Below are 22,795 nucleotides of genomic sequence, written 5' to 3'. Positions count from 1 at the left end.
CAACCACAGCCACATCAACCACAACCACAACCCCAGCCACAACCTCAACCAAAACCACAGCCTAAGCCATGTAAGCCAAAGACTCCCATTACCAAACCCGAATCAGAACCTAAACCACCAAAACCAAAAACTCAAATCACTAAGCCAACACCCCAACCAAAACCAATTAAACCAAAAACTCAAACCACCAAGCCAAAACCACAACCTAAACCATGTAAACCAAAAACCCAAACTGACAAACCGAAACCAAAACCCCAAACTGCCAAGCCAAAACCAAAACCCCAAACTCCGAAGCCGAAACCACAATCTAAACCATGTAAACCAAAATCCTTAACTCCCAAACCAAAACCACAACCTAAACCATGTGAACCTTGTAAACAAAAACATCAAAGTTCTAAACCAAAATCCCAACCTAAACCCTGTGAACCATGTAAAGCAAAAACCCAACCTTCCAAGCCAAAATCCCTACCTAAACCTAAGCCGAAACCACAACCTAAACCATGTGATCCATGTAAAGCAAAAACCCAACCTGCCAAGCCGAAATCATTACCTAAACCTAAGCCAAAACCACAACCAAAACCTTGTGATCCGTGTAAAGCGAAAACCCAACCAGCCAAGCCGAAATCACTACCTAAGCCTAAGCCGAAACCACAACCTAAACCATGTGATCCATGTAAAGCAAAAACCCAACCTGCCAAACCGAAATCACTACCTAAACCTAAGCCGAAACCACAGCCTAAACCATGTGATCCATGTAAAGCAAAAGCCCAAATTGCTAAACCTAAACCAAAAAAACCATCGTGTGGACCATGCAAAGTCAAACCATGCAGTTGTGGAAGAAGTAAAAGGTCAATTGATGACGATCTAGCCCCACCTACTGTAGAAGGTGACAACGGAGCTGATGTTGACCTTGGACAGAGCGGTGATGCCACTGGGCGATGCGGTGGTCGCGGTGGCAGGAGGCCCCCATCCTTACTTGCGAGAATATTCGGAAGATAGATTCCCATTGGATCGAAGATTTGTGCAAATATGCGACTGATGTAAGACTGTTATAAAAAATTATTCTTGAAATTCTTAAATGTTAAAAAGATTCCTTAACCCATTCATTATTACATGTAAATTTATTTATTAAATCATATATATATATATATACATACATATATATATTTTAAAAAACAATCCCAGACTGGGAAGTCGATTTTATTAATATTATTAAACATAATTTTGTCTTATACATATAACTTATACTGGTGGAGGTTTAAAGAAAGGAATCATTGTGGTAGGGAAGGAGGGTCGGAGTACTAAAGTCAATAAAGAAAAGACTCAAATAATTATAAACCTATTTTTGATAGTGCCAAAGTCGCAGACCTTCATTAGTCCAAAATTCCAACTCACCTGTTAACTTCAATCTAGTTCTTCCACAAACCCCTGAAGCCTTAATCGCAGAACTAGGTTTTACCTATACCATTGTCCCCACTTCAATCTATAAAAACGACTTAGATGCCTATTTCAATTCACAAACAATCAAATGATGTGATTATAAATCATTGAAAGCTTTAATTGGTACCTTAAATTCAGTAAAATATTTTCAACAATTTAGAACATGCTGTTTATCATTGGTTTGATTTGAAGGTGAAACGGTTAAGCTAATTAAGATGTTTAAACATTAACTTTAAAAAAAGAAATAGAATAAATTTCCCTTTTAACTTGCCCTTTGCCAACAATTTTATATCTGGATCATTCTACTTTTCTGAGCCTTAGATCTCATACATTAGTAACTAACAACAAATTTTCAAACTAATTGTATGATGTACAAACATAAAAAAATGCCCAGAAGATATGATTTTGTAAAAAAAAAAAATAATACATATAGACAATTTTATTATGTATAGATGATAGACCAGAAGTTAATTAGATGTTCCAAGTTATGGTAAAGAAATCAAAAACAATTTTAACTATTTATAAAGGACCAAAATCACACTGCAGGTCTTCATCAAGGCTAAAACAAAAATATACAGAGTAGGTAAAGCTAATGTAAGAGAATAAAAGTGATGTGTAAATAAAAAATGTATAAAGACGTATTAAGATGTATTATTGATGTTAGTTTGTTTATAGGGATGTTTTTTAATACCTACACATTTTTATTTGTTTTTTATATATTTATACTCCTACATACTTTACAAGTCCTTTACATACTCTGTATATTTTTATTTTAGTTAAGATCTGCAGCATGGGTCAATGTGTTGTCAATTAATAAGTAGTTGAAACTATTTTTTGTTTTTCCTTATTTCAACCTGAACCATCCTTACAAAAATAATTCATTTACAAAATTGCTAACCCAATATTTTTTTTACTATCTACCAAAACCACTCCTTCTCCAAAGAAATTAATGAAATATACGTGTGGAAACATCAAATTCTTCCTGCCCTTTTAATTTGATCTGACAGTTTCTGTTTCAGTTGCTTAAATGGAAGCATACACGGACGGAATTGTGAATTTAAACTGAGCTATATAGTAGGAGTGCAGAGTGAAAAAAATTACTTTTTGAATCATTTGATATCAGCAAGTTCAAATATAGAAAAAATTGTGTAATATTTGGAAAGTTTACCACTTCACAGCATATCAAGTACGGAAGGCTTAAACAAAAATGTAAGAAAGAAAAGCATTGGGTTGTCTCATACAGGTAAGATACCACCCCTCCCATTGGTTTACTTTCTACGTAAAAAAACATATGCATGCTATCCTATTTGCATATGCACAAGTTCAAAGCGAATGACTTAGGTAATCATCAGAACTTTAATTAACTTTTAAATAAACAAAAAATGTAATATAATAAACGAATGTGGAACTAAAAAAAGAGAAATTGAAACAGAAAAGAGAAAGAATGCAGGAGAATGTGGCTTAAAACAATTGGTGATAGTGGAAACTAAGCTAAAAACACTGGCATCAAATGCATTCAATCCAAAGTCCTTCCAACAATAGTAAATGCTTCTTACTATCTAACCAATAATCCCCTACATGATGACCTTAATATCTCATTTTATCAGATAAAATCAAAATTCCCATAAAAAATCCAAATTTATTAAATTCTATCAGAAACATACTCATAATCCTAATCCCTTTGCATGATTCCTTTCTAGCATTACACACCTCCCTGAAGGTTTTAACGTCAGTGGCCCAGAGACCTATTGCAATTAATTATATTAGAATTCTGGCTAGTACCTTTACTCATCCTTCTCTAAATTTTAATCCCATTGATGCCCTTCAGAGAGAAACAATGGGAACTTCCGGAGTTATGCTTTTTTTTTTCCTTCACAATTGGCAGGAATAGCTTGGTTCAGAGTTCTCCAGGCTGTATGTAAACATAACATATATATATATATATATTGTAATAATTTTATAATTATTAAAAATAAAAAGAATTTTGATCGTTTTATAACTTTATTTCAAATATATAAGATAATTTTGGTTCAAATTAAGAACTTTACTACTTAATCGATAATATAATTTTATTATATAAAAAGACTCTTAATCTCAGGCCGTATTGTAACTAGGCAATCAGAATACAAACACTTACAATAATTTCTCTTAATTTAAATTAATATCTATTTTATACATGAATCTATTTTTATGCATACAAAACTAACCAAGCTCACGATCTTCCTTTGATGATCCCTGGTATCTTCTTTTTTCTTATTGTTCTGTCCTAGCGTCCAAAATGGCTTCCTTCTTGACAGAAATTGATGAGGACCTCATCCTGAAGACATCCTTGCTCTCCTCTGTCCACACAACGAATGCCCGCCAAAAACCAGAACCTGTCTCCATGTTGCATGTAAACATCGATTGTCGCACAACAGTTAGGTATTTTTGCAAATGATTGAATTTCTGAGAACTATTTTCTAATAGTTTTGGACAACATTATCTTCATCATTTTCATTTAATACTATCACCATATCATTACATTTTCCAAGAATCACCTCTTTAGGATCTCTACAATCAGTTGTCCTAACATTATCTTCCATCATTAACATTAACTACTTAAGTTATAAAAAATATACAAAAATAACCCTTCTAAAGGCTGTGTTCTGATTGCTGTGACCTAATTTGTAAAGAATTAGGCCACACCTGTTGGGCGACAAAATGTAATAATTTTATTTTGTGCTCAAAATATTTTTTTTTTTAAAACAAAAATATATGTTTACTTGAACATACATACATAGATATATACAAAATATTTTAAACTTCAAAGTATTACATAATTTATAACTATATATGTACAATAATGAAATAGAAAATATAACAATTCTTTTAAAATTTTGAAAGGACAAATCAATAAAAATAAAATACAATCAAACATTAAATGAAATAATTATTTTACTAAGAAAAAGGCATCACATGATTAAAATTTTTTCTCACAAATAAAAAATAATTGTTTCTCACTTATATACAGGCCAATTGGTGGACGTATCCAGCCATTCATGATTATTTACACAAGTTTTCCATTAAAACAATATATTAAAAAATATTACACTTTTTATTATAAATTCATAAAGCTATGAATTTTATTCAAATTTAAACATTTAGAAATGTCAAATTATGAAAACAACTATTTCTTATGTGTTTTCCTTTTTTTAAAAGGAATCAATTTTTTCGGTTCATCCCACGCTTTATTGTTTGAAGACATGACTTGTGCACTCTTTTTAATTGAGATAGATTTTCCTGCACCTCCAGATAAAGCTTTATTCCACTCTTCATCAGTTCCTTGAATGGCATATTCTTGAAGGTACTCTTTTTTTAAACTGTCAAGCTCTTTCCGCTGCTTCTTTCTTAAACTTCTGTCATCAGCATCCATCTCTGCTATCAAGCCACCAATATGATTCCCTACACCATTTTCATGATCTACAGGTTTAAGATTTTTTAGTCCTAATGTTTCTTCAACTGCTTCCTCAGTTAGGGTTGCTAAAAATTGCTGAATCTTTTTCATTGAACGATTGAAAATGGCCAATAACTGAGAAGGCGGCAACTCTATTTCTTTGGCTAAGTAATCAACTGTTTTATGTTGCAGACCCATTCCTAACAAAACTGCTGATTGCATAGCAGAACAATTGAGGTCAGTTAACATTTCAGAGAAGTATAATTTTGATAATGTAGGTAGCAAATCCATAATTAAATGGTAGTCGACAAATTTATGACAATACATTTCCAGCCTCTTTAGATCATAATTTGTAATATGGCAATCCAAAAATTGTTTTGTTAGGGGCACTACACTTGCTTTGATATTCTTGTTACTTAATACTGAAAGACCAAGAGATGTGTGCATTTCACGAAACTGATAAGACAGTAGAGAAGAAAATCTTCTCCGGAAATCAGTCCAATACTCTAAAAGCCATGAAGAATCTTCTTTATTTAATACTCGAATCATGACACAAGAATGTTCACCAGTCAATTCATTAGGTGTCTGCCTCACATATACTGGTACAAAACCAGATTTTTTCCAAAACCTTAATAGATCTGATGTCAAACCGTAAGAAACTCCAATATACTGAACCCGTTCTGGAGGTCTTTCATTTAATTTCATTAAAAGTGGAGGTAAATTGGACCTTGGTTCAATTGATTCTTGTAGCAAACCTTTACCTGAATCAACAGATAAGTTAGGTTGCTCAAAACATGATGCTGGATTTTCACTTAATGAATAAATATCTAAATTATAATAATCTAACAGTAAAGAAAGAGCTCTGGAGCCGTACCCCATTGACTGATAATCAGGATGAGTAGCAATACGAACTATTCTTAAACCTGATAATGAAGGAAAATTTGAATCCAAAAATTGCTGACCGATAGTCCAAGGTATCAAATCACCAGTAGGTTTTCTTCCAGCACTGAATGTTTCGTTGACAAATGAAGAACTGATTTCTCCTTCCAAACAAACCTGAAGAACACATAATATGTCTGGAAGAGATTTCTTACTTTTATCAACAGGTCCCAAAAGGCAAAAAATGTGATGAGCTGGAGCATCTGAGAGCAGCTGAAGATCATTAGGACTATTTTTGTAATGAGATGAAACATACAAAGCAACCATTTTTTGAAGAAATATTTCAGAAGCTTTATGGTAACAAAATAAAGTATCCCTGTTGACATAATAAAGGTCACATTCACTAGGTGATGGAATACCACCAATTGATGATTTAATATTAGAAGCATTTAAACAAAGTAAATTTGTCAACCATTCTTCAACTGAATCTCCACTTTTGTACCTAATAGATTCTTCTAAAGTAACTTCATACAGAGTCCTGTTTAATGATTTTGTCAAATCAGAGTTGCTATTACTATTAGATTGTGTTCTCAATTCCTGGAGAAGTTTCAGAGAAAGAGATCTACCAGTGCCTTCATACCCATTGATGGTAGATGACAGAAAGACTAAATAGGGCCCTAGCATTTTTTTGACAAGAGGTAATGGAATTGCAGCAGCCTCATCAATCACAAGCAATTCTGCATGGCTTAATTTGTTAGCATCTGTAGGATGAATATATTGTATGGTTTGCCTATTTGTCTTAAAAATATTAACTCTAATAACAGCTTTATTATATTCAGCATTTGTAGATTCAACTAATCCATAATCTAAATGTTCCTGATACCCCAATGCATCAAAACCTTTGAAAACAAACTCAAAAAAGGTTTTCAAATTATCGGGTGAAGGTGATGTAACAAATATATTTGTGTAACCAAATGCAACAGCTGCTGAAACAGCTAAACCCAAGGCAGCAGATTTTCCCCTTCCTCTGGAAGCTGTCAATGAGACAGTATACCTAAGAGTTTTTTCTGAGATTGCATCAATAAATTTTAAAACAGCCTTAGCCTGATCTAATGTCTTGCAGCATGCTATTAGTGATCCTACAGGTTGTGTATCTCTGAGATTTTCTACTAAATTTTTCAAATCAGAATCAGTTTCAGACTTATTTTCAACACATACAGGATTGACATTAAAAATATGTGATGACAAAGGAAGTACATTTAACTTACTATCTACAACAAGACAACGCTCACATGAAGATAATGAAAGAATAAATCTTTCATTAAAACGTCCAACAATATCTTTATGGGCTTCTGTTCTATACCTTTCATGAACATCCATTGTCATATTATAGAGCTGTCTGAGAGATGTCATCGAACGTAAAAGTAAAATAACCAGACCTCCTCCTTCCACTGTCTCTATGGTCCTAGCTAATAGATTAGGTGTTAATGCTTCAAAATCTTGTAAAACACAAACACCGAAAGTTTGACCAAGAATTTTTTGAGTTTCAGAATAATAGCAATACCTTATATTTGTTGATGCGATGAATAATTCAAAAGGATCTTCTTCATTTATATTAACTTTTCCTGCTTTGATTTTCCTTTGAACTTGCTTCATTCTCTTCTTCTTGTTGCTACTAAAGCCTAATTCCTTTTTATAACACCAAAGCACTGAAGGGCGAGCTTTAACCACACTCTTAGACAATATATGATGTAAAACAACAACTTGATCTCTTCCTTTATCACCTACTATAACAAACATAGTACGGTGTTGCAATTTAACACCATTTTCGATGAATGTTTTAATTCGGGAATCAATCTTTGTTCTCACCATTGTAACACAACACACGCACGTGACAAACAGAATAACAGAACCTGCCTCCAGGTTACATGTAAACATCGATTGTCGCACAACAGTTAGGTATTTTTGCAAATGATTTACTTTCTGAATATTATTCTTTAGGACTATTTCTTGATTTCTATTTTTCCTTTAATTTACTGTATTTTCAATTATGAGGGGACGAGTTAAAATAGTTTTTATGATATTTGAATCTGCTCAACATGGCCTTGATTCAACGTACCGCCATCTTGGTTTTGTTTTGAATCACGAAGTTATTATAGACAATAAAAATTGGTTAGCTTGCTTTTTGGATAAACAAAACAAATTATCAATCTTAAAATGATATATAAAATAAACATATTAAACCCTTTATACATCAAAATATATTATTTACTCAAAAAGAGCATATTACAATATATATATTGACATATTGATATCATTGAATATTGATATGAATATCCATTCATTCATTAAAGTAATACTTTGTTGTTTGCTGAAAGCTATGACTTTCTATAAAGGAACAATACATAGTTGTGAAACCAGGCGAAATAAAAGCTTTTATAAATTATTAAATACATTAAATTATTTTAAATGTTTTTACTTCTTTGAGTTAAAAATATTTTATGTGGTTGTTTATTGATTGGGACAAGTAAGGATAAAAACATATTGAATAATTTATTAGGATCCAGTGTTAGAAAGATAATGCATTAGTGGAGTATGGTTTAGTATGCTGAATGATTAGTCTGCAAATTTAGGATTATTAGCAGTTCACTGTAAGTATACCTATACAGTTGTGCTGTCGATGGTAATCTAGTACTTTATTAATTATTAATAAAAATATCAATTTGTAGTTGGCTCTTTCAAATTATTGGAAATCTCTTCATGGGACCCATCTTGGTGATCCCCTTTTCCTATATATCCCCCAGCTATGGCAATGTTTATTATAGTGACCACGGAGCATGAAGTAACCTAGCTTTAAGCTATTGCTTTTTACTATATCAGAATTACATTTGCATCATTTTATTTTATAATAAAAGAAAATCTTTAAGTCCACTGTTGTTAAGTTCGTCAATTTATGAAAAAGTTAAGTGAGTATTTTGTTGCTACATATTTTAAACCTAACTGAAGGTTACAAAATTAAAATTCAGAAGATCTCGCTACTTCAGCCTAATCTTTTTAAGCATTAAATGAATGACTACATTCATAATTCATATCTGGATTTATTCAGAGCCTTGTATCCTACTTCTTATATAATAGAATTACAATCAATAAAATAAGTGTTGAATAGTAATACAGGATAATTGTAATATTAATTTTATTGCATCTACAATGTTTCGGCCAACTTACAGTTCATTCAGAGCTAAAATAATAATGAGGAAATTTCGAATATAATACTTCAAATAATCAATTCCAGACTATAAAATAAAATATATATATTATGCTTGATTTATCACCTAAAATTTACAGAGATTAAATGTGCATGGACATCCGTTTACCTAATAGAGTAATAATAGTTCATTTTCATTTTACTCTTGATATTAATTCTATAAAAATAATTTTGTGAAAGAGTTGTAGAATTACTGTAGCATTTTTGTTTACTTATTTTAATATGTGGACCAGTCGATTTGAGTGTTTTAACTTAGTTATTCATTAAATTATTTTATTTTATTAGTATTATTATTTATATTTATTTATTTTTTTAAAAACTTATTTAACCATTCAAGTGTTTCTTTTAACCGGCTTTTTATTATATTTTCCTTTGAATCTATGTATTAGTTTTGTTCTGGTAAAATGTATTTATTTATTTGTTTTTTGGTAAACTGATCTATTGCTGTGACTATTATTAATGGCTTTATTTCACATTGCTGACTAATAGTGAATTTGTTTAACGGGTCACTAGTGAGGATCTGAGAGGGTGAATTTGGAAGAGTGAATTTGTCGATCGGGTGAAATAAAAATTGTAAAAATGGTGAAATTGAAGGAACAAGAAAGGGAAAGAAAAAAGGAATGTATTGAAATATTTGTATTTAGTGTATAGACTGGAATTGATTGTAAAAGGAAACTGTGTGGAAAACAACTGTTATGTATTTTATTATACCATGTAATTATATGTAATTTATATATGTCAAATCACGGATTGATTAGTATGCTGTGTAATGTAGCCACCCGATGTATTTGGGCAGCATGGATGAATAAAGTCTCTCTTGTGTGTGAATACAGCCACTCTTTTTGTTTCAAACAGAGAAGGCAGAAATCTCCCCTGCATTTAAACAGTTCTTTTCCTTAAGTACTGTTCAAGAGGACCATTTCGAATGTCATTCATTGAGCCTATTCCCCAAATTGTTATTCTACAAATCAAAATAGTTTTAATGCTGTAATCAGATGTAAGTATTAATATGTTTAACTGAGAATATTTATTGATTTATTATATTTTTTATAAACTTATTGAAAATATTAATGTTAAACTTTTTTTGTGCGTTCTAGGACCTGAAATATTATTCAAAAACATGATTAATTTCCGAAAGAGATCAGTAATATTGTAATTCTATATGAACTTGTGTTTCAGGAACGAAGGGTAATGTCTCAGGAAGAATCTAATCTCTATACACATCATGTGCATCAAATTTTAAGTTGTTCATTATCATTTTTATCATAATATTTTAATGTTTTTCATATTTTAATTTTTTTTAGAATTCTTAAATCTTTAACGATGGTGTTTTAATATCAATATGTTTTATTTTATCTTTTAATTCTAGGACTAAAATTCTATTCTAAAGTTTCTGACAATATTTATAATATTATAGTATATTAACTAATTATTGGATAGTGATACATTGTTTTTATTCATTTACAATTGTTTGGGCTTTTGAACCATTGAGGTCATTTTTGCCCTGCACCAATAGTTTACCAATAGTCTAAAAAGAATTAAAAGTTACATGAAATAAAAATTTGTTTTGTTATATATTTAATTTTTTTTCAAAATATAAAAAGATTTTCCTACTTTTTTCTAGTTTCCAAGATTTTTGCTATATTTTTCCCTAGTCCAACTTAATCCTGCTCAGTTTTAAACCTATTCTGAAAGGATGTGCAGTACTTATGTGCTTTATCCTTAAGGGGGTTAATACTTTGTCATCTTTATCATTTGTAAGAATGCTTGACTAAGCAAAACACTGTATGCAACAATTCTTAGTTTAGTTTATTTTCCTCTGGACCTAATGTAGTTTCACGCGCCTTTTCTTTGACCCCAAAAAACTTTGGTAAATGTAGCGTTCACTACAAGCCCGTCTTTGACTTTTTTTTACGATAGTATCAGCAAGCTAATTTCCTCTAATGCACAGTGACCCGGTAACCAATAAAATTGATTAATATATTGTTGCAAGATAATATTATAAACCCTTATGAATATTTGTTTCAGAAACGAAAGGCGATGCCGCCGAGAATCCTTTGGTCGCTATCGAAGATGATGCCCTGAAGCCTCCGACCATGGAAGGAGGTCCCGAAAATCCTGAAGATGATGTACAAGGCGATGGCCAGGGGCGGTGTTATGGTGGCGGGAGTGGCTGGTACGGCGGGCGAGGATGGTATGGTGGGGGAAACTGGGGATTCAATCCATTCTGGGGGTAATCTCTTAGACTCTGTTTTGATTAATTGGATTCACATATGTATGTAATAAATTATTTAAATGAATAAAGTGAATAATCGAGCTCTGTTTATTGTTCATCACTTCTACATTTACCAATATAATATTGATATCATCATTTTAAGCCAGTTGTATGATGATAACAGGCATAGAGGTTCTTGGGAGACCCTTATAAGTAGAGCATCCATACAGGTATGTCGCTTTGAAAAATAGATAAGTTGAACATCAGTAAACATTATAAAATAAAATAGTTTTGTGTCCAAAGAATGGAAAAGGAAATATCAAACAAACGTTCCACACAAACCAGCTCATAGTTGGTAATTTATTACAAAGACAAACTAGAAATGGAGAAGAAGTGGATGAACGAATTACAAATTTCATGTTTATCTCATTATTTACATATTTTTAAACAAATGTTTTATTTGAAAATAATTCCATCATTCAACACTTCATAAATAGATTTATCAAACACTAAATCTCCTAACATATTAACTGTTTAATTACCAGAGTGCTTGGTTTAGAACGTTGTTTATTAGAATCCGTCCTGGATTAGTCAATATCTATTTCGCAGAGGTCCCGGGAAATAAAATTTGATAATCCCACTCTGGGGTTGAATAGGTCTTTAGCGGAAGACTTGAACCAAAGATAAATCTGAAGTAAAGATAACTGAGTGAAGAAAAGCTGAACCCACGAAAATGAGAGAAAACTGACCAGGTGTACGAATGATCTAGCCTCTAGACACAGATTTCTTCAACTCCTACTTTTATTCTATTAATAATAAAATAAAAATGGGATTTTTTTTTTTCACGATCTTGAACAATTCATTAAATATTACTATAAGTCTAAAATTCGTAATTCGCTGTTTGATAGAGATCTGCCAAGTCGTAAAGGTTGGGTCCGGGTGAGGTTTTTTAACTTTTCGAGTATTTCAATAAAATTATTAAATGATGTCAAATGTAGAAAAAGTTTGGTTGTTTATCAAGATTTTTCTTTTGATTAAGATATTATTATTGGCTCCTAATGACACTTTCACGAAAAAGGGCACATGTGATAAACATTAATGTAACCTATGATATCTCGTAGGTTTGGACCTAAACTTTCGAACATGTAAAGCCTGCGCATGGATTCTAAACAAGTATTTGGAGCCGTTCCAAGCCCATAATGCTATAATAAGCTCAGTCCTATCTCGTTTTCTGAACAAGGAGGCAGCGTTTTCAAGTCAGGAAATAACACGTATGCCAGAACATGATCGATTTAACATAGTTGTAAATAAATTAATTAAATAATAAAAGTGAAATATTAATTTTCTTTTTGGTTGTTTGGTATATTATTTACCGAAAATAATTGGAAATTTATTTTGTAAAAACTAAGTGTAATGAATCCCAGATCAAAATGTATTTTATTTATTTGCTGACAAAAATCATTTTGCATCGGCAATATAAATTATTTTGGATATGAAAACTAATATAAATGGTTTTTTATTTTTTGTTGAAAAATAGGATTTTTCAATAATTTATAGAGTCGTAAAGTTTGTTGTTTTCTGCAAAATGAATTTTTTTAAGAAGGTATGAATTTTTGTCTGGTCCAAGACGATTTTTTTCTGAAGGTGTATTCTTGCCGTTATAGGTATGATATTACTAACATGTATTAATCATAGTAAAAGTTTAGCGATAAACTCACACTATATGTTGGTAAGTACCCTAATAATTATTTGTTATTTAATATTACACCATTATTCTTCCAACAGAATGCTCCTCGATCTTTTATAGGCTGAAACAAAATGAATTAGTTTATATTATTATTATAATTTATTAAAAAATTATAATAATATTATTTTAAGTTGATCTTCATGGTTTTTAAAACCATCTACTGATGATAATGACTATAAAATCCAAAAACCTGTTCGAAAATTCAATTATTCTAACTTTCCTTTTTTTTTTTTTTTTTTTTTAGTTTGAAAAATTAATGCCTCCCCCTCCCCCCCCAAATGGCCAATTATAAATGCATTACTCCAGGTTTTAATATTATATTGCTGTAAAACTGGAACTTATCTATGAACAGGGAAAAACATCACAAATTTCCCTTGTTGCCCCATAACACAGATTCCTGTAATCTTGGGTCGGGGTCATTCTGCGTTGTCTAATCTAATCGTTTCATAAGCAAAAGTGCCGAATATATATAAACATATATTATATATATATACACATGACTTAAGTGGCAATTATTTATCTCAGGCACAACAGTTGATATTGACGTACGAGTACTAACAGGAAAAATTGGAGTTTTAAGTAAGTAGTAATATTATTTAACATAATGTTTATATATAAAAATGATTGACCGTAATTGAATGTGAAGGAGATGGTCAGTGGGTGTGGTCAAGAAGAAACAAAATGATGTTTCGAACGACTATAGGACTTCATCAGAGCTAAAAATAAAAAGATATTGTGAAAGTAGTATCTAAGTAAGAGTGAAGGAGTGATGTAAAAAAACATAAAAGTGGAGGTAGTCAGTTAAAGAATCAATTAAAAGAATATATAATGTTGTCGAAATTGAAATGAATACAGGTGAAATTTATACTCATTTACTTGTCATGCTTTATATTTCGACAACATTATATATTCTTTCAAAGTACATACAAGTAGTGTGAAAAGAAGTCAGTGGTATGAGCAAAACTTAGAGATGGGAATGGATCAGAGTTAAAGTTCTTTGCAAACTAGACTAAGTATAAGGGAAAATAAAACGACCAGAAAACAATAAGGAAATATCAAAACTGTAATACATGGGGGCATAACAAGAAATATAAAAAATAGAAAATACCTGATGTGATCAGTGCAGATGTAAACGAGGGACTGACAGTTGAGATTTAAAATTAACAGTTAAAAATGTAAATAATGGTAGTGAGAGAGAGGGGGAAGAATAAGTATACAGGACATTGGGATCTAACAAGGGTAAGGAGGTACAGGGATACGAAGGACCATTCAGTGTGATAACCATACCATAAGAGAAGATGGGCGTTGATGGCTGTTAGGTTTTACGCCCCTAAGCCCTAATAAACAACTATAGGAGAACATACTGTTGTCACTATAAAGAGCATTAGAGAACCCAAGAAGGCTGGACGATTCATATTGAACAACTGAAACTCCCACTGGCAGGAACACCTGCGCAGGATTAATCTCGAGTATCCTCGTCTACTTTATGGTGTGAGTGAGATACATGTGTGGTGAATAGGGTATATGTACCTTGCATTGAAGTGAATAAATTGCATTAGTATCATTCTTCCAAATATTAGAAAATTAATATAAACATTACCAAAATGTATAAGAAGGATTAGTAAGACAAATAAAGTAGTCTTTTACTGGAGCCCGTGTGTGTCATTTCTTATCCTTATTTATTTTTTTTTTTTATCTACGCTTAGCTCTCGTGGATACTGAAGTTATGTATGTAATGTATATAAAAGCATACGGAAGCCCCAATCGATCATTTGGATGATCATATTGCCTGGAAGTCGATCTTGAATGGTTTACAGCTCCTCATTGAAAAATTATTTCCCCAAAAAACTTTCTAAGGATGGCCTTAAGAAACGTGATTCTAACTAATTGATCTCTTGAAACGAGATTCCTTTCGGGCATTTGCTGCATATGAAGGAGGGGTAATTGTGCCAACGTCATTCAACAATCCTACAGCACCACAATTCAGTAAAAAGAAAAATAGCGAGATTTCAATTTTCGAGAGAATTGATTCTGTTTTGACTGGGATTCGGGAAATTGGCAAATTTTGGGCGATGAATTTAAATAAGTTCTCATAAGCACTAATTCGGGATTAATTTTTTCCTGATGCAGCAGCGGAGTTCGGGGTTCGTGTCCAGTAGTGGCAAATAATTTATTTATTTATTCTGTAACTATAAAGTGGGTGTAAAGAAAAATCTGGTGGTTGAGCGTGGTCAACCTAGTACAACCGTTGTTTAAAACAATTTTTCTTTACCAAGTTCTGAACCCCTGACCCTTCATTGATTGTAGCGGTACAGATTTTTTTTCAATGCATTTAACTATACTATTAAAGTATTCCGCAGAATAAGTTAAAAAAAAAATATAGACATATATTTTGGCCCACCTTAATATAGCTGCCTTAAATATATAACCTCAGTTCCATATATTTAAGTAGTAATTACTTACATTTGCTTTTTGTTTTTTTAAATATTTGTTTCACAATATCTTTATTCTATATCATGAAATATCTGCAATCACCGGAGTTGCGAACCAATATTCAAAATAAAAATATTGAAAACATTTTTTTTAGTTTAGTAGGGATGAATATTTAATTGATTGTGGATTACTGGATGACAATTTGTTTTTTTAGGTAAGGTGGAAAGCTTGCTAGCATATTGGATTGGTAACTGTTGCAATGAAAATCTTCATCATAATTCTTAACTTGGTCATCTTGTCAGAATGCGTTCTAGACCAAGAAAACTTCCTCCCCGTCACAACCACAACCACCACGACCGAAAATTATGGTAAAAACTTAGATGATACAACATTTTGAAGTAATGTAATCAATGATCACTTATCTGTTATTTAATTTTTCTTTCAGATTGGTCTCTATTTGGTTTATTTAATAATTTGTTGAACAAAAATACTACACAACCGACGACTTCAACAAAGTTAAAAAAACTATCCCCTAAGACCAATAAAAAGACCTCATTGCCAGCTGTTTCAGAAAGTTTAGAAAAGTTAATAGATGAATTTTCTTGGGAGGAAGATTCGGAATCTCTGAAATTGCCAGATCATAAGATTTTTACTCCATCGCAATTGTTTCCAGCCTCCATACCATCCTCATCAGCTTCTAGAAATACAAAACTTAACACCATCTCTTTTTCAAAAAACAACGCAGACTTATTGTTTCCTAAAACACTTTCTCATCCTCAGCATGGAAGTTCTTACCATCCTCGATCAAATCATTTTAAAGTTTCACAAACTTCAGCTCCACAGCAACATGAATCACCTCCACCATTCCATTACATTCCTCCAGCTCAGAACGGTCCCTTGATACCGTTTCCATTAAATGAGAACACTGGTGTTGACCCTGATCCCTATCAATTTCTTCCATCACTAAATTATCCACCTCAAAACTTCGGGAACCCAGGCCATATTGTGTCATCTTACATGCGTTCTTATCACCCTATACATATTCATCAACCACCAGTTCTTGCCGCTGTACAGCCTTCTGGAAATGGGCCCTTTCCTACTCAACTGTCCCGAAAAGACATTATTTCCTTGATTCAGAACTCTGGCGCTTCATCTTTATCCGGTATCTCTTCGGCTTCTTTAAATCCTCCTTCCTTTCCTGTACATATCCCTCAAGTTTTTGCCCCTTTACAGTATTCTGGAAGTGTGCCTGTGCCTCCTCAAATGTCCGATGAAGATATTATTTCCTTAGTTCAGAACTCTGGCGTCTCGTCTTTAGCTGGTGTCTCTTCGGTTTCTGTAAATCAGCCTTCCTTTGCTGAACATATTCATAAACCAAGAGTTCTTGCTCCTTTACAGAATTCTGAAAATATACCTGTGTCTTCTCAACTCTCCCAAGAAGACATCATTTCTATGATTCAGAATTTTGACACTGAATCTTTATCCGGTGTCTCTACGGCTTCTGAAAACCCTTCTTCCTTTCCTGAACATATTCATCAACCACAAGTTCTTGGTCCTTTACAGAATTCTGAAAATATACCTGTGTCTTCTCAACTCTCCCAAGAAGATATCATGTCTATGATTCAGAATTTTGACACCGCATCTTTATCTGGTGTCTCTACGGCTTCTGTAAATCCTCCTTCCTTTCCTGTGCATATTCCTCAACCACAAGTTCTTATTCCTTTACGTCACGTATCTCTGGTTCCTGAGGTGTCCCAGGAAGACATCATTTATGTACCCTTATTAGGGAACTCTGTCGGCTCATCACTACCTGATTTCTCTTCAGCTTCTTTAAATCGCCCTTCCTCTCCTGTCAAATCTGTTAGTAACCATCCTAACATTGTATCACTTCCTGCTTACAGTGGGAAAGATTCTGTGTCATACCCTTCACCTCCTATTAAAACAGCAGCTTCTTTGTCTTATTAAACAAGAACTTCGGTATCAGATGATTCCGATCCTCTAGTTACTTTATTTGGTAATGCAGCCACATATGATGATCCAAACAATTTCAATTACATGTAACTCAGTATTATTAATCCTCCAGCTCCAAGTGGGGCATGGACATTCAATTAAAATTATGTATTAACTATTGAAAGATGCCTAATAATAATGAATTAGATAATAATTGTATCACGTCCGTTTCCGTCTTATTAATTATGCTATTTTCCCGAGCAAATATACTAGAAATTGTTATTAATCCAAACATTTAATATAACTTAATACTAATTAATAAACTATATAACAAAGAATTGACTTATTCGTACCCCCAATCTGGTTATTTCACACAGGTTTATAGAACCTTCTTTAATTCTGTTCCTATTTCTTGGATATATAATTCTCAATTCTAAATTGATAATTTTATTAAATTTAATAATTGTAACTTGATGTTGATTGTAACTTAATGGTTCATTGATGAACACTTTTGTACATGACCAAAATTTATGTTTCCTATTTATGTATCCAGATGTACAAAACATCATTGTGGATTATTGCAAATAAAACTATTATTTTAGTATTATATATTATAAACTATATTTTTATCCATACATAAATTTGATTTGTAATCAACAGCTAAAAATACTGAAAATAAATATTGCCGACTCAAAACATGGAAATTTGACAAACAATGTGGAAAGCCCGAGCGGGATCTACCTACTCAGATAGCTAGGAAACCTGAAGTTAATCATGGCTACGGCTGAGCGTGATTCTGATATTAATAAATATGTAGCTTGTATTTTCCACCCAACTTGGTTCTTGTCTTAATTAGTATGAGGTGCATAAAGACTAAGAACGTTGCACTACAATATTAAATTCTTTACAAAAAACTGCAACTTCCATCCACTCAAGCGCTCTTAGAAAACTAATCAGCCGTATTTGACGAAGCAGTCTGGAGCTGATATTGAGGACATGATCCCTTTTTGTTGTTGGAGGCAATAACCACTATACCACAAATATATGCGATTTTCTATTTATATACTAATATACGGCCTTACGAAACTAATTCTGGGTATTCATTTTGAATATAATATATTTTCAGAAAACATAGTTCAGTGTATGTATTGGTTGGTATCATTCAAACTAAAGATTTATCTATTTGTAATAGTAAGTGAAAGTGCATGATTTGTTTAATATCCATTCCTGTGACATACTTTACAAGAATATCACATATAAATCTGTATGTTTGATTTGATGTTAGCTCAGGTGCGTTATTAATAAGTAAACAATAGGCAGATATATTAAAGGTGGAGTTACATTTGGTTTACTCGATTATCAACAGTAGTGCAATGAAGGTCTTAACAATATTTGTAGTTGTACTCATTGTACAATCTTCTATTGCCCGTTCTTCTTCCTCTTCCTCTTCCTCTTCGTCCTCCTCCTCCTCTTCCTCCTCTTCTTCCTCCTCTTCTTCTTCCTCATCGTCATCATCTGAGGAAAGAGGGAAGAAAAATGGATCTTCATCCACCACCTCAGGTAACGCCTCTGTAACGCTTTCTCCCATGTATGATCATAATCATGTTCAAACAGACCATTTTAGCAATTGATAGGAATTATAATGTTTCTGTACAAACTAAGTAAAATTATTAATATTTCTATATAGGCAACCCAATCGTCGTGGCGGCTGATACAAAACAAGATCAAAAATATAGCAAGCCCGATATTACACTCAAAGAGAGCGCCGAGCAGACTTCTGATGAAACAACCGTAGAGCAGACAACACCAAAACCAGTGGCTACGACTTCACAACCACCTACTACTTCGACGGAAAGTAGAAAGAGCAACTCCAATGGATCGAAAACTCGCTCCCGAAGCCATCATCATAGCACTGGATCAAGTCAATCTAGGAGTTCTAGTAGAAAAAGGAGAGCTCGTGTTTACATTTCGTTGCCATCAGAACACTCTGCAGTACATAGCGGTCACAATGTTCCTCACCACCTAAACCATCACCACCAATTCCTTGGTAGGCCTGGAACAGGAATAAGTTCCAAGAGGTATCCAAGTTCAGAAATAGAAATATCTCCAGCTTATATTCCAAACCTGTCGGTGCGCAGATCTCCTTTTACAAAGAAAAAGGCAGTAAAGCATCGAAACGTAAAAGCTGGACGTTTTCCAAAACAACAATACACTCCAGTTTTCGATCCATCTATCAGCCTATCCTTTGACCAGCAAATACCGCTCGATGTCAAATCACACACTGGTCCTTTAATGTTATTTGAACCCGCCATTTACGACCCAATTTCTCTTCACCACATCGAATCGGCTGCAGTAAGATATGTTAAACAACCCCATTTACCAAAAATTGGGGGTCTTACCGCACCGTTTAGTGTACCTAAACCCTTCGGTAATTCAGTAATTGTACCTGATCCCTTTAACTATCCTGTCAGTACCAACCCCTCAGTTAAGAGCAAGCAAAGTTCTCCTGCCAGTGTCTCTGTGCCATACAACTATCACATCCGAACTAACCCCTCAATTTCTAGATCATCAGTTGGTGTTCCTAGTCCCTTCACATACCCAGCCGTTTCTAGTCCCTCCGTTAGGTCAATCCTCAGCTCTCCATATGGTAAACCTAAACACCTCAGTTTTCCTGTCAGCACTAACCCCTCGATAAAGACACTTCTCAACACACCAGTAGGTACCCCAGAGTCACTACTTAATAGTCCCGCAAGAATCGTTCCTTTAACACCTTTCACATTTTCGTCTACTCCTTTGACTATACCTTCCCATAAACTGACGGTTGCAAAACCCTTCCTTCAATCTTCGTTCTATGTTCCAGAAAAACCCTTATCACCTTCTATTGCACCAAATCCTAATAATCCCAAGTGGTCTTCTTCATCATCCAAACTCACTTCCGCTTATTCCCCATCTTTCTATTCACATGTTACTTCATCACCTGCACTAAGGTCTTGGCCGATTCTCCCATCATTATACGTATAAGAAGACATAATTTAATAATTTTTAATTTTTTTTTGTATACTTACTGAACTAAATAAAGGAAGGAGGAAACTCTTATTTGAGTATATTGATAATGTTTTGTAACAATTGCTTAATTACATAGTCCTTAGAAAAAAAAACAGCTAAAAAATTGTCCAGTGATAATGGTAAGACACAGGTGGTCAGCTATAAAGAATGTCTAATAAACTTTATTTATGTTTCTAAAAGAGACAAAATAATAACACTAAAACTATTTTGAAACAATAAAAAGAAAAAATTAATAAAGCTAATGAATAAAAAAAGATTTGTCATGGAAGAAAACAGATGACAAAATAATTTAAATCATTATCTTAATACCAACGATATTAGACTTTCATTATTTTTAAACATAGATATATTTTCTAATTTACACGCCTGAGATTTGAAATCATAATATTTGTATACATACTATTTTGTTGTTAGAGACTGATTTTATGATAAGTAATTATGTAGATTAAAGGTTCTATTTAATATCACTTTCGACATTAATTATAAAAAATCATTATCAATTCTAAATAGCATACATTAATATATATAGTTTAAATTATTCTTTAAAACCTCACTTTGACAACAAATTATCATAAGATTTTAAAAATATTGTGTAATTAATTTTTAAAAAAATAATAATAATACACTCTCTCAATATTTAAGGTTTTATGCTTCAAGATACATAAAATGTAAAAATCAAATTAAAAAAAAAACGGAATATGGTCCGGGTGCGGTAAAAAAAACAAACTCAAATAGTAGAATTATACTATTTTATTAATTATTACTATTTTTAAAATAGTATAATTCTACTATTTGAGTTTTTTTTTTACCACACCTGGACCATATTCCATTCATCTATACACACGGTCAATCAATAATCTTCCAGTAAAAAAAAAAAAAAAACCTGTCTGTTCGCCAAGCAGATTATTTTTTACGCAGTCTGCGGCTTTTCTCTAATACTACAGGGCCAATTATTTTTTTAGATTTGGCATTATCTATCTTCTACTAAGTCATATGAAAATGATCCTCTTATTTCGTTATAATAATCCACAGTTTTGTTTCAAAATGGCGTCTGATTTCTAGAAGTTTCCTCGAGCCATATCTCGGTTATTTATGAAGACAGAGGAAAAAAGGAAATAGCGAAAAAATAAAATTACTATTATGTCTTGAACAAGTGGACCGACTTATCTCAAGTCTTCACGTTAAAGTACTTTAACTTTCCGAATCTATAGTAAATTTCTGCAAACAAGCATATAGTGCATTAGACTTAATTTTGGTTTATAATCGAATCGACCAAGAATAAATTTTACTTTTCACGTTCCGTAGAATTCAAAAATAATACTCATAAATATATAATACGTCATCCTACAGACCATTCCGCTTGGTCTCGATCATTTCAAAATTTTTTGAAAAATGTTTCTCAAAAGAGTCCAACACACACTCGAAATCCATAATATTCTTTCAAACCAATTTGGATTTCGCTTAGGACATTCCACAGTTCAACAAGGTCATCGTGTTGTTGATGGTACAACCTATGCGTTCGAAAGCAAGCAATATGCTCTGGGACATTCTGGGCGTAGCACAGGATTTCGACCGGGTGAGGCACGATGGCTCTTTTTTCTAATCAAAACCCATTAATCTCAATCCTTATACCTAGTCCTAAGATTCTAACTCTCAAACCGTTTCTTTATTCCTTCCGCTGTGGGTTAGAATCCTAAAATGCCAGAAATGCCGTCCCTAAACTTTAGCGTTTGCAGTTTATATATACAGATACCAAGGGCAGGTTCTATTAGGTGCAAGGCGATCGAAGAGACTGGTGCGAACATAGATGAGTGAATTAATGAAATTATAGTGTATGCTCTTTTTTGGATATCATCCGAATAAATAAAGCAAAAAAAGGCCACCTTAACAGTCTTTCCACTTTTTCCACTCTTCAGTCTTTCCTTGCATTAAGTACTTAATTTCAGTGGGGTAAATAAAGGAAAGTAGTACTTTTTGCTGTCTTGATATTAAAACTATGAACATAAGATTTTTTTTGCAATATTGAATCAAGGTAGGTTTTCTTCTATTGATAGTCAATATTTACCTTGCTTCATGTTCACATATAAAATGTACACTTGTGCAAATTTAGCTTTTAGCGTGTAACATTCTCCCGAACTATGTCCCGTCTTTTCTACAAACAAATGTATCTCTTCTAGATTTCTTAAATTAATACAATAACATTCTACCGAGCCATATTACACAAGTAAAATCATAAATCACTAATATATAAGACCTGAAATCAATAATGAGTATATATAATCTAAATTCTAAATTCTAAATTCTAAATTCTCCATAGCTTTTCGGCAGAAACGAAACCCAACACTCCCTCTGGCAGAAAGAATCACT

At 32.7% G+C, this 22,795-nt stretch overlaps 2 protein-coding genes and 1 pseudogene across 4 annotated transcripts in view; 2 read left to right on the top strand and 1 right to left on the bottom strand.

Moving 5' to 3' along the window:
* Window positions 1-999, top strand: part of LOC106690464 (keratinocyte proline-rich protein) — a 14,647-nt gene extending 13,648 nt beyond the window's left edge. The window contains exons 8-9 of the mRNA XM_067046498.1: window positions 10-70; window positions 145-999. Of these exons, the coding sequence (XP_066902599.1) occupies window positions 10-70; window positions 145-999 (916 nt within the window). The remainder of the gene's footprint in view (window positions 1-9; window positions 71-144) is intronic.
* Window positions 1,000-3,474: 2,475 nt separating this feature from the next.
* LOC106690656 (RNA cytidine acetyltransferase pseudogene) lies at window positions 3,475-7,702 on the bottom strand (annotated as a pseudogene).
* A 4,727-nt stretch (window positions 7,703-12,429) lies between these two features.
* On the top strand, window positions 12,430-20,475 carry LOC106690665 (uncharacterized). Of its 3 annotated transcripts, none has more exons than XM_014436176.2 (4): window positions 12,430-12,503; window positions 15,627-15,780; window positions 15,858-18,922; window positions 19,050-20,475. In XM_014436176.2, exons 2-3 carry the CDS (start codon window positions 15,672-15,674, stop codon window positions 17,375-17,377), a joined length of 1,629 nt encoding a protein of 542 aa, XP_014291662.1. In that variant the 5' UTR covers window positions 12,430-12,503; window positions 15,627-15,671; the 3' UTR covers window positions 17,378-18,922; window positions 19,050-20,475. The 3 variants fall into 3 exon arrangements, with proteins under 3 accessions (XP_014291662.1, XP_014291675.1, XP_014291668.1); XM_014436189.2 differs by having other exon boundaries at window positions 12,503-12,535; XM_014436182.2 differs by lacking the exon at window positions 12,430-12,503 and adding an exon at window positions 13,430-13,558.
* The last annotated feature ends 2,320 nt before the right edge of the window (window positions 20,476-22,795 follow it).

The sequence above is a fragment of the Halyomorpha halys genome, unplaced genomic scaffold (genome assembly GCF_000696795.3).
Source record: "Halyomorpha halys isolate HHAL.00 unplaced genomic scaffold, Hhal_1.1 Scaffold51.1, whole genome shotgun sequence".
Classification (NCBI taxonomy): domain Eukaryota; kingdom Metazoa; phylum Arthropoda; class Insecta; order Hemiptera; family Pentatomidae; genus Halyomorpha; species Halyomorpha halys.
This window is presented reverse-complemented; position numbering and strand designations above follow the sequence as displayed.